This window comes from Siniperca chuatsi, linkage group LG6 (assembly GCF_020085105.1).
Source record: "Siniperca chuatsi isolate FFG_IHB_CAS linkage group LG6, ASM2008510v1, whole genome shotgun sequence".
In the NCBI taxonomy this organism is placed as follows: Eukaryota; Metazoa; Chordata; class Actinopteri; order Centrarchiformes; family Sinipercidae; genus Siniperca; species Siniperca chuatsi.
In genome coordinates this window covers 25,793,758-25,812,714 of record NC_058047.1, presented here as the reverse complement: position 1 = coordinate 25,812,714, position 18,957 = coordinate 25,793,758, and the positions used below count along the sequence as shown (strand labels likewise).

General features: G+C 40.8%; 1 protein-coding gene across 2 annotated transcripts in view; it reads left to right on the top strand.

Moving 5' to 3' along the window:
* Nucleotides 1–475: 475 nt before the first annotated feature.
* Nucleotides 476–18,957, top strand: part of rab6ba (RAB6B, member RAS oncogene family a) — a 50,906-nt gene continuing 32,424 nt past the window's right edge. Inside the window, exon 1 of one of the 2 annotated variants that reach the window (XM_044199198.1) lies at nt 476–772. In XM_044199198.1, coding sequence (XP_044055133.1) covers nt 703–772 — 70 coding nt within the window. In that variant the 5' untranslated portion in view covers nt 476–702. The remainder of the gene's footprint in view (nt 773–18,957) is intronic. The other variant, XM_044199199.1, reaches the window with a different exon arrangement.

Sequence of the window (18,957 nt, the reverse complement as noted above, 5' to 3'; positions counted from 1 at the left end):
GGATATTATGTAAATATATATTTGCTAATATTTTCCTTGTTTCAAACCACCAATTTTACACATGAAGATGAGTTTACTCATAATGGAGAGTAATACTTGTGAAAACAGTTGAATAATGTTTTCTGTGGCTTTCTAAAACTGAGAAAATAACCCTGATGATGTCACCAGTGCAATACTAAATCGCTGGAATAGTAGGCCTATAGTAAAGTGTAGTGTAAAATACTAGATTGATTGCTTTTTGCCACACACACCTGTATGTTTGATTAGTACACAAATGTGCGCCGATGTCCTTATAATTTGTGTTGAACCAAGAGAAGACGTTCTTCCAGACAGATGAAACTGGAGTCCAGCAGCACACTCTGCATGGCTGCCGCTCCCTGCTCGTCTCCTCCGACTCACATGACGTCATTTTATATCACGGCTGTCAGGTCAACGGAGAACGAGGAGAGGCCGCGCATGCGCAGAAGACCTCGGGTAAAAAAAAAAAACACCCAAAAAACACCCCAAGCGTCACGGACCGGTGCAGCAGCCGTGTTCCCATCACGAAGAGAGAGAGAGAGAGAGAGAGCGGGGCTGAACAGAAAGCAACATCACCGCCTTTTCCATCCAGCATCTTCACCAACCAACACCGAACTCGAGTGGGAACACACAAGTACACTGTCCTCCGGTGTCCAGAGTCCCCCCCTCCTCCTTCTCCTCAAAATGTCCGTGGGCAGTGACTTTGGGAACCCTTTAAGAAAATTCAAACTCGTCTTTCTGGGGGAGCAAAGTGGTAAGACGTGTTTAATTCTCCGGAGAAGTTCATTTTTGCTCGTGTGTCAAGTGAAGCCGTTGCACCTGCTGGCCAGTCAGCAAGTTCATCTTGATGAAGAAACGCACATTTAGCTAGCTAGTCTGGCGGTATGCGTCTCTTTTGAGTTGTAGGGTTTAAACTGAAGAAGGAAAAAAAAAACCGTCTTCAATGGTGAAATGTGTGTTTTCAATTTGTGAGGGTGCGGGTGAGGAGGGGAGGGTATTTTAATCAAATTACCAGCCTGTAAGGCTTCACACAATGGACTGGAGTGTGTGAATTGTAGCCTGCAGTCTCTTAAGTTTAACAGGGAAATTGCAGCGGCTCTAATAATGCTTTAATGTCCGCCTTGTGAAGCATTTAAGCTGGCTATTAGGATTTATACAGCATCAGTTGCAAATGAGTAATGCTCGGTAAATGAGACTGAATATCTGCATGTAGGGAGACTGTGTGCAGCCTCAGGTCTGATGCGGTGGATGACACAAGTTGGTAAATATTCCTGTGTGTTGAGACACACCCAGGTTGTCAGTGGCGATAAGAGAACTTGTGTGGCTGCAGTCTCTGCCCTGGAGTTGTTCCAGTCTGCCTGCTGAGGCTGGTCAAGTTTGTGGTTTTTGCATGATGACTAGTTCTATTAAATATTGTTTTCTTTTTGTGGAGACTCTCTTTTTTGTTTTTGATTTATCTGTTTTTATCAGTGCCTCCAGCCCAAGCTTCACTCACCAACACCCTCAGAAAGCCTTCTCCTTTTCTGAGGCTTCAGTGTTTTCCACAAGATTACACTGAGCTGGCTGAGACACGGTTTGAATCTTTAGGTTTACTTTGTCTTTTGAACAGGGCAGGTCTGTTTGTGGGCTAATTCAAAGGTCTTGAGCAGCCAAATGAACCACATTAGTCATGGTTCAGTCCTTCAGTGGGTCCTATTGATCATCCGGTATAGTGGTGTCATGCAGTACATAGTATATTGTTCCATTTACAACAGTGTAGCATACTTATCTAAATAATATGTTCTCTAATATCTGTACATCCAACAATTGGCTCTATGGTTATAGAGGGATTATCACTGAACACTGAGATGCCTTAACTAAACTTAAAGAAATCCTGAGAATGCATACTGACAACTGATGATGTCCTGCCGTGCTCGTGGTTCAGACTACTGCTGAAACAATTAGTTGATTCATCGATTAGTTGATCAACAAGAAATCAATCGCTAAACTATTTTGATAATTGATTAATCATCATGGTTCCAGCTTCGCTAATGAGCGGATTTGCTGCTTTTCTCTGTTTTATATCATTGCAAACTGCATATATTTGGGTTTTAGATTATTTGGGTTTTAGATTGCAGCCCTAGTAAGATGGATTTCAGTGCATTGAGGGATTTGTTTTGCATTAAAAGGTTATTAATATGATGCTTCAGATTACTCTTTGTAACCTGTAAAAATTGACACTTCCCCCTCTATCTTTCTCAGTGATTTCTTCTCTAAATGAAAGTAAATTAGTATGTAATGTGCAGCCTCAGTACGGTATGTATATAATATGCAAACATAGGCCTGTTGGTTGGCTTTACTCTTGGGCAGTTTTATGATATTAAGTGCCAAGCAACAAGCCAAAGGGGATTTGGCTGCACAAACATAATATCAGGGAGTGTGCTGTATTCACCAGAACACAAAGCTGTATGAATGTTTTGACATTATTAATAATGGCTAAACTTGGGCGATAGAGAGAGAAAGACAAAATCAATTGATTGTTGCACTATTTTTGAGTGTGTGTGTGTACTATGTAAAGCTTTATTTCAAGCTCATTTACCAAGATTCATCTCTCTTTATTATCATTTACATGCTGAATGAGCAACTGGTAGTAATATAATATGCAGAGGTCTTCAGGTTAGACAAAGGTTTGTGGTGCTTTTTAGGTTTGCTGCAGCCCCCCTTCTTCTCAGTGAAAGTATTTAACTTGTTCATCAGTTTCACTGTGTAGTATGTTTTTTATGCACTGAGAGTTTGTCAGCAATACAGGAAATGTGGTGGACTCTGTGGTCTGTAAAATCTAGAATAATTATAGACGTGTGCGACATACAGCATAGGAACGTAAATTAGTTGTAAATGATGAGTGGGCCTGAATTATTAATGAGGAACATTTCTCATCAGTGAATCATTTGTCAGAATACGCAATGTGGGTCAGTTAGTAATTAAATTCCATAATGGTGCAACTTTCTATTTGTCTTTGTTATAGCTCGCACTCATTGCTCATTAAAATCTGGTCTTAAAAGATTCCTTTGTGGGGTGTTTTTTCACGGGCAAATAACACTGATAAGAGGACATAGTGTGTTTCTGTCAGTCTGTCTGTCCTACTGAGACATATTTTTTGCCACACATACTAAAGAATTGCAGAGTGTCTTTGTTTATTACTCTCGATAGGTAACACAGGATCACAGAATCAGCATTTCCCATAATTACTGCTGACATCGCCACTGCATGGTAATTATGGTAACTGGCTGTAAAGTTTTATCAGCAAGATAAACCTTTGGACTAATGTAATCTTGGAGGTTTGAAGCGTTTTAGAAAATAAGATGCTGTGTTTGGCCTCATTCTGTGGCGCCTTTGGTAAAATGGCTATGATCGTTGAACTCTTAAGCCACTGGAGACAGGTCTGCAGGGACGGATCCCAGCCAGTCTGGAGGAGTGAAGTCTTTGCCTGTTATCAGTGCGAGGGGACTTTATTTGTCAACCAGTGCTCATCCAGACAGCGGCAGCGCCAGCCTCGTGTTTGATTGGATCGTCTCCGGTGGAGCTGTGTCTCTCTGACATGTCTGCTATAATTGCAGCTGGTGCCCAGGCGTGCGTGAATCCCTATCTACCACTATCATTTATTAATGTACACGACTGGACTAAAGTGTGTCAGGAACAGGGATGAGTACTGAGGCTGCGGCGAAAAGACCACTTGTTTTTTCTGGGTTGATAGTTCCTGTGTACAGTGAAGGCCCATAATGGTGGAAGTGTCTCAAAAATGTGTCTATAAAGGGAAAGCTGGCATGATGTTCTGTTTTTCATAAAAGAATCAGCTAACATCAGAAAGGTGGGGGCTCTATATTAAGTGGGTGGAAGCAGGCAGAATGTTAAATGAGCTGTCAGGAAGTCTGTCCTCCTGCATACTTCTTTGGGTGTTTTCTACACTGCCTGTACAAAGGAGGCTGGCTAAAGATTTCCTTGACAAAGCTGAAGGCCTTAAGCAGGCCAATCAGCTGTTTCCAAGTCTGTGTGCCCACGCTCCTGGTGGAAACAGCATTTTACAAGCGCCAGCCTCAGTGCAATCAACCACGTCATTGTTAGAACACCTCAGATTACTGCCCTGCATTTATTGGGTCATAGATTTTTTGCCATAGGCAAGTTTTCAAAGGAGCAATACTGCCTGGTATTTTGTAAAAACTAATTGTTTGGAGGTAATCCCCTGCTGCATGCTTCATTTCACCTTAGAAACAGTTGGGAATACATTTGGTAGATGCATCCGCATGGCTGCCACGAGATTTTGCTCACTGAATCAAAATGCCATCTTCCATCTTTCACTGCACAGAGATTGCCGTCGCACAAACTAGAGCTGGCTTCAAAATACTGCTGAATCACCGGGCCAGTATGCTTCAAAGTAGGGTTTGGTTGGTTGTCTAATGCATCAATCACTGTGTCTCCAGGGAACAGCTTTCTTAGCAAATGAAACTGAGTTTTGGCTTGCCCGGGCAGGCAGGCAGCCGACACATTTCCTCACTGAAACCACAGATGCAGATAGATACTACATATTTACACACACATGCACACATCAATAAGAAACAGCCTTTTATACAGAAATTGTACAATAAGCAGAGGGAAGTGTAGAAATACTGTACAAACAAAGGCCAAGTCATAATTCTCTCTGGATTGGTATACACCAATAAAGACTGGAATGTGATTTTCCAACCATTTTGCATACAGTACAGCAATATGTAAGGCTTTGGCTCAGTATTGGCAAGTATGATTTGAAACTGACTTCCGGGACTTGATGTGTAGATAATGTATGTGGAGCCTGTATGTGCAGTCATTTCCTCACAGAAACTGAGACAAATATTCAACGAGGAGAATGTCTTGCTGGTGTGAATCAGAGGAGGGTGGAGATGAAATGTGTTGAGAACACTGCTGTGATTAGTAGGTTAGTTTGTTTTATTTGTTTAGTCTTTTCTGTTCCAGCTCCTTGGAACTCTATGCAACAACTTAGGAAAATGACAAAGAATAATTTCTTTGTAACACAGGCTATTAAGTAGTCATCTATATTCATCATAAAGACACAGAACAAAGTATAATATTTGTGTGACAATTTGAAGATTGAAGTGCATGTTTGAAAGAACATTTGAGTAACTGAGCAGATTAATTTTTTCACTGCTGCAGTACCACGCTAGGTTTAGGAAATGATCAACAAATGATCCACATGAGCTTGGTTTGGTACTGTATAGTAAATGAACCAGGATAATATGATGCCACACCCAAGAAACAATACATTTCAGCAGAATTGCCGTTGGGCTCTGGAATTTCTAGAAAACCCCCAAACCACACTATCCTTTTCTTGTTGTGCAAAAGCATGTAATGCTGTGTATAGAGCCTCGTGTGTGAAGGGTGGAGCAGGTGAGTTCAGTCGGCTGGTTAGAGCAGAGTGGGGACAGGTCACAGGGCTTGACTGGTCAGCTCTCTGGTGCTGTTGATCTCCCGTTCTTCTGCTGAACCTCACCAGCTCCTCTTCAGCATTTTTTTGACTGGAACAGTCATTAAGTGAAAGGATGCTCCTGATAAATTCATACAGGTTTGAATCTCAATTATATCTTGATAATATCTGCTCTTTTGAGGGGCCTAGCTGTCCCAACATCCTCACATCCCACTGAAACTGAACCCTGAAGTGTGGCACAGCTGTCGATATTGACTTGAAGATTGAAGTCTGTGGGAGTCCAGCCTATGTTTCCTGAGCAGCAGCTCTGCATTGATAATCTAGCTGCATCTAAAGATAACTGATCATCTCTTTCATTTCACATCCCATTGCGCCTTCCCGGCAAATGTTCTTCTTCTCTGATGGACTGGGGGAAACGACTCCCTGACAGCTTTGATCTGCTATTGATCGGCTCAGCTGCCCTTTAATGGGTGTAATTGATCAAAAGGTATCAATCCCAGCAACTTGCCAGGCTAGTCCCTCCAACCATGGCTTTGGGGCAAGAACACGTCTTGGAGCATGTGTGTTCTTTTCTTAGCCCGGCGCACTTTTTTTTTTTTATATACTTAAGAGTGGAACCGCCTTACCTTATTTTTAACCGTGCTAGAGGCATGGCTCTATGGATGGCAATGTCGCTCTGTCGGTCGTTCCACCACTTTGGTCCAGACTGAAATATCTTAACAACTATTGGATGGATTGCCATGACTTTTTGCACAGACATTCATAGTCAACAGAAGATGAATCCTAATAACTTTGGTTATTCCCTGACTATTCTTTTAGCGCCACAAGCAGGTCATAGTTTTTACTTATCCTGTGAAATATGGCAACACATTTTTCAAGACATTCCCGCTCCCCAGAGGATGAATCCCAGTGACTTTGGTGATCCCCTGATGAATTTTAATAACTTTGATGAACCCACTTTTCATCTAGTGCCATTGTCAGGTCAAAAATGTGTCCAGTACTTTGGTGTATGACTAAATACCTGCAAAACTAATGACATTCATCAGCATCAGCTGTAATTTGTGTTTATTGCTAAGTAGCAAATGTTAGCATGCTAACATGCTAAACTATGATTGTGAACATGGCAGAGAACAAGGTGCAGAACAAGGTGCATGATTCTAATGCGACACATTTCTCAGTGCATATTGCACATCCCTGAAGATGCTTAGAAAAACTGAGGAGCCTAAAAATAGTATTGATGACTGTAGTTTTGTTTTTTTAAAATGAACTGCAACATTTTCTGACTTACTCAGAGGTGCTTTCAGTCCTGCAGGAGCTGGTCTGCAGCCGAGGAATACCAAGCAGAGTGACGGTAGCTCTATACATATGCTGCACAGCTGAGTGGGCGTGTTCCTAAAGCCCCATGGGAAAGCACAGCCTCACTTATACACTCTGCTCTAAATAATACAGGATTGCAAATCTGTCTGCTGCCCATGCAGTGATGTAGAGAAACTGTCTCATTCAGTTCCACCCACCTGTGTGCCAGTGAAAAGATGGAAGCAATATCTGACGACACAGTTTTATAGAGCGCAAGAATAAAATAGCGAGAGTGGGTGCGGGTCTTAGTACAAATGTAACTTCGTCCTGCTTTCTTAGAATAAATGTTAAAGAAAAACTTCAAGAATAGATTCAGGAACTTTTAAAGTACCTCACATCATTCAGCTGGAGAGACTATTTGCAGACCATTCTCTCTAAATTGTGTGTCTTAGAAATAGATTGGGCTCTTGCTTAATGTGAGATCTTTCGAAGGAGAGAGACAGAGAATACCATTTAAACATAATCCCAGTTGCTCAAACAGAACGGCTTTGTGAATGAAATCCCCGCTGTGGAGGAAGGCTGTCATTTACCCAGCATGGGATGTGACACTTCACTGAGTTCAGCAGGTCTCCATCAGTGTTTACCCTTTCCCCAGCTCCCCAGATGAGCCCTCATCATGGGGCTGCTTTAGCCTGAATGCTGCCTTAAAATGGTACAGTGTTCAAAGGGTTTTTATTTATTGATGAGTTCTGTCATTTTTTAAAATGATGTTAGTTCATGTTTTTAATTAGCACTGTTATATACAGTAGATATGACTGTCAGAGTATATTGTCTCATTGAGATGCCAGTGTGAGCACCATTCAGAAGGTCCTGCTGGGATTTATGGTGTGGAGGGAAGCTGAACATTCTTCACTCCAGTTTAACATAGGTTTTAATGTTTTATCTAACGCAGTGGACAAAGAAGTGAATCACTACCAGTTGACTTGCAGAGAAACAGGTGGCAGAGATGCCATGGGGCTGCAGCAGTGTAGGACCACTCATGTCATTGTATTCAGTCAGTGACAGCTATTTTTGATTCACACATTAGTTTTTGTTCTTTATAATCAGATGCTGAGTATTTCTGTCTTTCCACAGCCCCTTATAGTGCATCCTTTGAAGGTCAGGAAGGCATCTCCAGGCCCTGTTTGAATCTTTTTGTCTATTTTTATTCCTGGAACCTGAATGATTCTTTAGAAGCTGATGTCTGTTTAGATGAGTACTTTGTCCCACACACACTCCTGTAGCTGTGGGATAGTAAGGTCTTGGAGCAAAGGCAAGCCTTGATCCCAAACACAATGGTTACAATGCTTGTTTTGTTTCTGCTGTGGAACAAGGATCTAAAGGTAAACAGGCTAGAATTTCACAGTGTGAGATCAGCCTTGAGTCAGCATTTCTTTTCTGGGCCCATCATGACTGTTCGATCCAAATATCAAAACTATATTTAGTTATAGACTGGTTCCATGCCAATGTACAAATGTGTTGCAGCTTTTCGGTAAAACTAGATTAGGCTAGTCTGTCATTATGACCATATAAATTACAGGGATATTTACATGTGTAATTGAATTGTTTGGTTTATATAAATAAAAAATTAGCATTTTGTGTGTTTCTCAAAGGGTCATAATTAGAAGCATAGGCCTGTTGCACACATGTGGAAACAAACCTTTAAGAGCATTAATAAGATTGAGATTTGAGAGTGAAGGTAGCAGGTGCACTTCTTTAGCAGTGGAGGGACCCTTTTGTTAACGTGTGAGGCATGGACTGTGAGTGTAGTGAAAAACTCATGGTCTTGTCTTATTACGAAGCCAGATGCTGTTTGACCAAATTTTGATGAAGTTGTTTTCTTAATTAGAATTTAAAATAATTCTTTGTGCCTATGTGGTGCATTTAAGCAAAAGCTGAGGCCAAATCAGTCTGACCCACTGGTTTCATGATGCACTCAGAAGCAAAATATTTGTTGGCTCTGGCTGTTTGCTAGGGTCAAGAAAACAGGCTTGAAGACTCCTTTGGGATGCCCTTGTTGCCGTGAGAAGTTGAAGGCCTAAATGTTCTGTTGCTGGGTTTGTTTTTAAATCTTTCAGCCTTCTAGTGTTAAAAAAATGATGACGTAAAGTGTATTTGATATGGCAACTGCAGATGTGTCAGGATGGAAAGTGTGTTGTACAAACATCAGAAAAAGCAAAAGTGCCTAGTACTCCTACTAGAAGATTAAATGGCTTAGCTGCACATGGTGCTTTGCTACACATGGACTCATTCTTACTATTAACTGGCACAGTCAATACTGGTTTAAACAAGCTTGATTCACAGTACAATCAATTCAGTTCAGAAGAAATTATTCTAGTGAGGAATTGATTAACTGAATCTAACCTCATTGTTACCACTACTGCACTTTGGTCAATATTAGCCAAATATAATCCTGTGCTGCCCCTTGTTATTACTTTTAATAGCAAAGGAAATTGCACCTTATGAATACCGGGATAATGAAATTTCAGTTAATTAACAGGAGACAAAGGGTGTAAATTATTACAGTCAGTTCCATTTGTCACAGTCCAGTGTTTGTCACTGAACAAAATACCAGCAACATTCTGTAAGATGAGAGCTCTCAGTCTTTTTCCTCTTGTGTTAGCTGAAAACTAACCAAACTGCACAGATTTGTCAGGACATCCAGTAATCAGGTCTGCAGACAATTTACTCTGATGCCCAGACATAGCTACAGGGTACTTTTTGTTTTAAATTGTTCATCCTATACTACCTTGGAAGTCTATTTTAGTTGTGCAATAGTCGGGCTATACTGTATTCTTAAATTTTTAGAATATTCTCAGACTTCTTAAAGTGAGGGTCAACATTTATAGCAGTTCTCTATACTATTGCAGACTGCATTATTGATGCACAATTTATTGGTGTTCCATACATACAACTTAAAAAAATTAATAATGTGTTGCTAGTATAAAAAGAAACATGTGTTTCCATGTGAGTCATTTAGAATATACTCCTGTTGAGTATGTTGTTGCAACCTAATTTACTACAAAAAACTTCATTTGTCAGTGTTTAATTAGCAGAATGGACTTAATGATTCTGTGCACCAAATAGATTTATGCATTATTTAGTTCACTGGGTACCCAGTGTCACTCCTGAGGGGAATATGGAAACAGTCAGAGCTGGAAATATGATGTGTGGTCCAAATTGAAGAATTTCTTTCTTTAAAATGAATTAAGGTAATTGGATGTATTTATTGTATCAATATTTAAGTAAGAGGCATTGGTCTCTGGTGTAGACAACTTGACAATAGATAATCTGAATAGAGAGACTAAAACCATTAAAGTTTAGCCCTGTTCAGAATAAGCTGCCCCTTGGACAGCACACATAGAATGTAGGACACTGAAAATATACAAGGATTGTAATAAGGGGAGCATAGGATGTTTGATTAAGGTTTTAGATGGCATTATAACTATCTTGATTGTATAAGAAGTAATAACTTTTACTTGTTAATTGTTATTTTCAAGATTTGGATATTTCATAACAGCCAATATCTCTAGTAGCATTGTGCTGGTTTACAGCCCAGCTACAGTGTTAAGTGTTCTGATTGTTGGCCATGTGGGAGAAAAGTACTGTAGCACTCTCTAAAGTCTCTGCTGCTTGGGCAAGTAGAAGCTGTGTTATTATTCCAGATGAATTTGTAAACAGTTGGTCTGGGGTTAGGAGAAATAAGGTTGATCACAGGGAAATTGTTGGCCAAGTTGGCCACCCAGATTGTGACCTATACCATCTTGTGATCAATTTAATTGGTAAATGGTAACCTGAACAATAATCACACTTATTAAATGTTTTGTATTTGCTGTGTGTATTTTCTTCCTATTTAACTGAGGCCATGGATGATGAGAGATCATATTCAGCAGTGTGTATTGAACACTTTCAACACCTGTTAATTGCATATTTGCAGCCAGTTTTATACATTTGTTTAGTTAACCTCACTACTGCTGATTTGAGCTGAGTGTATAATGTAATTCAGATTTTTATCTGCTGTATTCAACACTGTGAACATGAGTATTTCTGATTAGAAGTAGCACAACATACTATATGTCTGGACAACTAGAAATGAAAGCAGTGTCCTCTTTCTCTGAGAGGACGCTGTTTTCATTTTTCCAGCCTCCAGCTGCCCTCTGCCTCGTGAGAATGGAATCAAATTTAAACATTAAAACATCACGTTTGTCCGTCTGACGCCCTCTGGCCTCAAACAGTAGACATATGACTTCTATCTCCTTTACCAAGGCAATCACAAACACCAAAAAAGTCATATATTTTAACACTGGTGTGCTCTTACTATGTATGTATTTGTGCGTGTGTGTGGCTATTGCTTTTAGTAACATCAAATGCCTCATTAGACTGCATAAGAGCTGAAATGGCTTTCTGAGTGCTTTATGTGTGCATGGGAGACTCAGCCTTTGTTGAGTTTGAAAGCATGTTCATCCATTATTCAGAGGTATTGGTAAATGGACGTGTCCTGGTAAGAGTTCATGTTGCAAATTTTTTGCAGGTGCAGTCCATGTGACACACATTGTAAAAGCAGTCAATGCTGCATAGATTGTGGCATGTAGCCAGACAGGAGAGAGAGTCTCTAAAACGACTCAAGAAATAAATACATAGATCCTTTGAAATCCATAACTTCCTTGGTTCATTCATTGGTTGTCAGCAGTGATAGCAGCTCTGTAAGGCTGTGGCACAGTAGTGCTTTGAGCTAAATGCTAATGGGAATGTCATTTCGCAAGTATTTGGTCATAAACCAAAGTATTAGACAAATAAAACATTTCATCAGATGCTGATGGCAGATGGCAATCCAGCCAACATTTCACTAAAAAACACAAATGTCAACCTCATGGTGGCTTTAGAGGAAAAGTCAGGGGATCACCAAAGTTAATAAAGATCCATCGTCTGGGAACCATGAATGTCTGTACACAATTTCATAGCAGTCCATCCAGTAGTTGTTGAGATATTTCAGCCTGGACCAAAGTGGTGGACCGACAGACAGACAGACTAACATTGCCAACCCTAGAGACATGCCACCAGCATGGCTAAAAATGGAGGCTCTGGTCAGTGATATATTGGTAGAAACCATTTCTATGTTTGTGTTAGCTCTGCCGTAATAATTACTGGAAGACTTTTGACTTCTGTCTGTCCTAATGCTTAGCTGATATGTAATGCTTTGATTGCCATGTCATCTAAGCCAGAAAGTTTCACTAGCATAAAACAGAGTGAAGCTAGTAGGACAGTACACAGTTGAGGGACAGCGCCTGTTATTTGCCATTTAGCAGTTTAATTGTACCGGTCTGATGTGTAACGCCAGTGGATCTTAACCACTTTTTTACTTTTTTTCTTGATGCTGCCTTAATATGGCACTCAACTTAAAGTGGATTCTCCTTGTGAACATGGGTAGAAACAACACAGCTTGAAGGGTCTATGTCTCCAGACCTCTGCAGGCTTTACAAAACTTTGGTCAGCATTGTTACATCCATATGAACTGTTTTTCAACTATGTCTATGTAGCCTGCTTTCCTATAACATATATAGTAACATGTTGGTGACCATTTTTCATGTTAAATTTAATAAAGGTGGTTCTGTCTTGTTTTAAACTGACGTATAACATGCCTGGTACACACACGGGTGTTTTCAATTCTGGCTGATTAGACCTCGGCTAAAGTTGTGGGTGGGCGGAGCTATGCTGGAAGTTACATGACATCACCAAATTTTCTGGTGTAAGGTGTAAGCTGTCCTACCCTAACAGGTGCAGGGAGATGTCAATCAAGCACAGTACACAGTGTGCACTCACTGTACACACCCACACAGCCCTGAGGAGAGGTTTAATCAGACAAATTAAGTGAAAACACCTGTGTGGATGGACCAGAGCTTTATGATTTAAATGTGTTCTTTATCAAACTTGACACATGAAAATATGCTGAAAGGCCTTTGTAACAATGTTTATACTGTATGTGCTGTAACATTGCGACAGATGGTTAAAAAACGTGACCTTATTAACCAAATGTAGCCTGATTTTAGCTTAAACTATCTAATTTAACTGACGATATTTGATTTTCAACTAAAATCACAGTGTTATAAATAGTACTATACTATAAATAGTGCTCACTCAGGTTTTACCCGGAGAAGTTACTCTATAGGTTAAAGATTTGTGCTGTGTCCCAATTCCATACTGCAGACTAACTGCATACAGCATATAGTAAATCTATATACACTGACTAATCTTCCAACAGTATACAGTTTTTGTAGTTAGTTTATACACAAAATCAACATACATTACCTGTTTAATACCAACCAGGAAATTAACCAAATGCGACTTTAGAATGCTGCCAATTAAACTTCTCAAAAACAAAGTAAAGTGTTTGTCTAAAGATTTAACAGTTTATTTTATTGTATTTCAAGATCTTTCTGTTGCTGTCTCACCACAATTTTTAATTTATGAGTAACTCCTACATTTCTTTTGTGCATTGCATTGTGGGACAAGAGTGTGTCAACATCAACAGCGCACTCAAAAATCAAGCCTTTTTTTTTATCATGCTTTACTGCCTCATAAGTACACCTAACATGGTAGCGTGGTAAAAAGCAGATCCACTCATTTATAACCATGCAGGAGAGAGCAAGGCTTAACAAAAACTGGCCACAGTAATTTCATTATTCTAACTGCTTACAATGTCATGAAACATGGAAGTTACAAACAAAGAGGCTGGATGTCACAATTTACTTCCAGATAGACAACAGATGGATAGTTCTACTTTTTATTCACAAAAACACATAACAGTAAAGCACATAGCTGTAACTTATTCGAACCAGTTTGTTTGCTTCACACATAATTACCTCCGCCAAGGAGGTTATATTTTCGATGCCGTTTGTCTGTCAAAATGAACCGAATTCATCGCACATGTGCGAACCCGTCGTAATTAAAGTGACTAAACATACCACAAAACATCACTGTACAAAAAAATGCAGCAGGTATGTAAGAAATAAGCAATCAGGGATGTGATTTTTCCAGATTAATCCGACCTGAAAATGTGACCCATGTGAATCATGCAGATCCGTAAAGAAATATTTTCTGGTCGCGCTAGCCTCTCTGTCCTCTCCTCTGCGTGTTTGACCAAGGGCGGGGCTCAGCGCCTACACACGCATGCGTGCACACACACACGCACAGCAGAGCAGAGAGGCCGCGGTGGAGACAACTCAAGTAAAAAGTAGAAAAGCGATATTTATATATATGAGGTATATCCTGGGACACAACAGTTTTTAGACCTTTATTACATCTTCAAATGAGTGGTGTGGCTTTAGGTGAAGTAAACTATGACGTGATGCTGATTCTGTCTGTGGACTATCCCTTGAGCAAGGCACCTTACCCTGGAATTTGTGTCAACCAGAGTTGTTTTTTCTAATGCAGTATTTTGTCAACTAGAAAGTTTCATTGCAGAAGATTTTTCACTGCTCTAAAGGTGGCAGTTCCTTTTTGATTTGTTAATGCGTGTGTAATTCGTTAACTTAGACTGAAGGAAATTCATTGGAGGCCATCTGCTGTTTGGCTTTCTCCTGTTGGGTTCTGTATGCCAGCTGCTGTGATTATGAATAAACAAGTACACAGATGCAAGAGTCCATATCTCTCCCACTGTTCTGTATCTTCTCCAGGTCTCTGTGCTCTCCTTCCTCAGCAAGGACAATCATACCTAACCACTCATTTTTCTCTGTTCCTTCATTCATTGCTAAATATTAGATATCTACCTCTCTCAAGTGTGCAAAGCTGTCATCCCAGTGTCGTGCGAAGGCAAGGCATGACACGCACTGTTTTATTTTTATCCATCTCCTTGTGAGTGGGAGTTGGGCCCATGCAGAAAACACTGCCATGCTATGATTGGCTGCCAAGTCCTCAAGGGTATTCCATGATGCCCTCCGCCAAGTGACCAGCAGTGGATTTACCTGGCTGCTTGGCACATAACTTCAGGGCTGGATGGACAACTTTATTATTCTGCTTTATAGAGCTCAGCAAGAAGTGGTAATTGGAAGTTTATTATACTGTGTGTGTGTGTGTGTGTGTGTGTGCGCGCGTGCGTGTGTGCATTGTCTGGTCCATAGATTAATAGCAAGGACTGCAAATGTACTTACAAGCTTTTACTAAACAACAACATAAGTAGGTAGGTATAAGTCTCTTTCTCTCTCTCTCACTGTGTTTCAGTGCAGAGCATGTGCGATTGTCAGTAGACCGCACAATGAGGGGTAGAGCAAGAGGAGATTGTCCAATAGTTAATCGATTGCAGATGGCGTTAATATATTGGGGTGCTTGACCAAGTAAAGTCTATGTGTGGAAAACACCACCTCCAGCTCCTCTAGCTCCCCTTTTTGGACCCAACTCCTTCACCGTGAAGCCGGAAGCAATGCTAGTTTTGCTTTCAGCCATGCTTGTTGTTGCTGTGCATAACAGTACAACATCATTATGTCAACAAGTTGGAATGTTACCATTATCATGATATGATTTTTGAAAATCATATTAATAATTATACTGGTATTATCTTGAACGATATGATATGGCACACGCCTATTGCACACATACACTATATACTGTGCATGTTCTGATAATGCTGAAAAAGACTAAGGTCTTGATTTTGTCATTAAAAAGAGTTTTTCTGTTTCTAAGGGCACTCTTTCTAATCACATTCATTGAATACAATTATCTACAGTTCTTGTGATACCTTGTAGGGATTTATCAATTTTGTTCTAGCATATTTGGTTCACATTTGTTTTTTACTCACTGTGATTGTTTAGGTGTAGAGGTGAGAGAATCCTTAAGTAACTAATTTTATGGATACGTAGTTCACAAATGGCAGGAGGGAGGCAGAGCCTAATTTGAGCCCAACTGTGTTGGGCCTTTAACATGCTGTAAAATTGCATTTTGAGCTCTTAAGAGATGCCTTGATGAGGTGTCTGCTGACTGTGCTCAGCGGAGTTCTGGTGGTGAAAGTGCAGGTTGTGCAGCAGCAGGTGCTCAGTTCTCTCTGTTAATTGGCCCTCATGTTGCTAACTCACTCTAAAAAGTCTTTGAAGCAACAGACCAAGTAGAGACTTAATTTAAAAATCAAGGCTATAATTGGAAACCCACTATGCAGGAATCCCCTATCTGTGTTAATAGTATTAAGATGTCTATGAGGTGACTACATAATTGATAGCTTACTCAGTGTGGTTGTATATCATCAACAGGGATAGTGTGTAGAGACGTGCATTGAGGGTCTGAATAATACGAACTGTTTTCCGTTGACAGTCTAGTTTAAGAACATAGTAAAGTAAGTCAGTAAGTTTTATTTATATAGTAACCTGGAATGTATTTAAAGGGGGAGTACTCCTCAGCCTGCAAAACAGTTGTATAATGTCTTGTGTAGGTCTGGAAGAAGCTTTCTAAAGTCTGAGAAAATAACCCTGACAATGTCATCAGTGTCATCTTGAATAAAGTGGCGGTCACACCACAAAGTGACATTTGCGCATCCATGTGAAATACTCACAGGGCTAATTGGTGAACTGCTGTAGCTGGCGAGCTAACTTGCTAACCGGCCCGGCCAGGCTAGCGCAAGTCAGTTACAGCTCACTATTTTCTCTCTACTGTTCTGTTTACTTCCCCCTGCATTTTATTCACCATTGCACACCATTTCGTTCAATGAAGGGAAAATATAGCTCTCCAAATTAACAAGCTTGCAAGTGGTTAGTTAACACATTTGTTAGCTCGATCGCTAACACCGATTATTCAAAAGATGTATTTATATCATCTACTCCTGTCTCATAACTGTCTACAAACCATTGCTCTTTTGTGGAACAGTTTTTACTCCGACACAGAGGGTCAAATAAAAGTGGATGATGCAACACAGCAAATAACCCACGATCCTCCATTTCGGGCTCTCCGTCCCCTCAAATCTCAGCACTGTCAAGATGGCTTGCTATTGTTCTGTGGCACTGGACAGCTGAATCTCTTTGGCACAGGACAGCGGAGTCTCTGTGGTGCTGGGCAGCAGGACCGCCATGATGCTGGGCAGCCGCAGGTATTGGGAGCCACGGCAACCACGCCATCTTCTGTGGCCTCCATAAGACCCAGAGAAAATGGCCAGGCAGATTCCCTCGAAAGATAACTGCTGGATGTCTGGGTGGCTCCTTAAACAGTTCATTGAAGGTACGAACAATTCAAGGCAGGCAGGTGCTGGGCTCGGTCGGCTCAGGACAAGCAGGTGGCGGGCTAGGTCGGCTCAGGACAAGCAGGTGGTGGGCTAGGTCGGCTCAGGACAAGCAGGTGGTGGGCTAGGTAGGCTCAGGACATGCAGGTGGCGGGCTAGGTAGGCTCAGGACATGCAGGTGGTGGGCTAGGTAGGCTCAGGACATGCAGGTGGTGGGCTAGCCAGCTCAGCGCAAGCAGGTGGCGGGCTAGCCAGCTCAGGACAGGCAGTTGGCCTGAAGGATAGCATGCGGGTGGCTAGTATGCTGAGGGCTGGGAACCTGGGACAGGTTTGTGGGTGCTGAGGAACTCCGTGGCTCACGCAGGTATGGAGTTCCTCAGCCAAGACTTTGCAGACACTTTCTGGCATTCCTGAGAGAGAACTGTCTCTCTATGAAAGTCATTGATGGACTTCCTCCAGATGTTAAGGCAGAAATGCCAGGCAACAGGGAAAAGACACAAACGCAGATAAACTAGGCAGAGTAGTTGCAGTTCAATGATATTTAATGAGAGTCAAAACTGAAAACAGTGGTGATGAGGCAGGCAGAGATTTTTTTAGCTTTATTTATTTTATTTTTTATTTTTTATTTTTTGAACAGTCTCATCAGATGGTGTTGTCTATTTCTATGCCAGCATGTGGACATGTGGAATCACTGCAGGTCTAAATGGAAGATGAGGTTGTCAAGTTCACATACAGTGCTGCAGTAGGATGTTAAAGATTTAAATGCCTTATGTAACCTCAGGAATTCATCCTCTCTAACCCCTACTGCAGCTACGTAACAGAAAAGAATAACTCCTCCAAAATGACCACAGCCATTTGAGTAAAGCTACTATATGTAAAAACGAACATGCCCGTGACCAGAAGTGACCAAAAATCACAACAAAATTTTGCCACTGTTCCAAGACACTATAATGTAGGCTTGTAGCAAAAGCAAGTGAAATTGAAAATCAATCATTTTGTTAAAGGCAGGGCTCTTAATTGGGAAATTATCAAGAAATCACAACAAACAATGCAGCGTCCCACCCCTCCACAGTCCAGACAGTCACTAATTAAGGTAAAACAAGCGGAGCACATTAGCATATTCATTTGGAGGTCCCCCTTTGAGTCCAGTAGCAGATCAGGACTTGAATGAGCTGTTCTTAAAACAAGCCCACTGGATCTTTATTAACAGGCGCAGGTTGGACGGTGGACAGCTTTCTCCTGTTATTAAGGTAGCCATTTGCACAATTGGAACTTGTACACTTTATCCACTCCAATTAGAGTGTGACGGTAATCAGTAGGTGCCAGACACTGAAGAAAAAGCTACATTGAATAGCCTAAATGTCAAGATGAGACATTTGCACAGATGGCCTGGAATCTGTGGAAGAATTCATCAAACACAAAACTAGGTGCTAACAATAAATGTTGCATCCTTGCTTTCACACCGAAGGGAATATGTACCATCCTGTACGTTATGTACCTAGTTTAATACCAAACCAGTCGACCTTTTCTATCTAGCTGTCTCATATTTGCGATAAGTACTCACTGAACCTCTTCATGTGGATTACATGACAAAAACAATTTCATTAAAAAGATGGCATTGGTCAGTTTTTACATTTGTTTCTCATTACATGATTAGTTTTGCTTAAGGTTTGTTATTGGCCTGTAGCCAGGCGGTATAAATTATAGCTTAACTTCTTGTAGTTCAATGTTGCCCTTCCTTTTGAAATTTAATAAGCCACAGTTTTCTCTGTAAACCAACTGCCCTGTGAGAACACACCTCTGTGATGACCTGAATGAAAAGAGGTTATTGCTATGTTATCTCTGCCTTTGCTTTGGATTTTACTTTTAATCATTTGAATCCCATCGTAATCTCTAAAACAGTGTTCAGTGTTAATGGCTGAAGAGCATGAAAAGCTTATGAGGGGGAAATGTT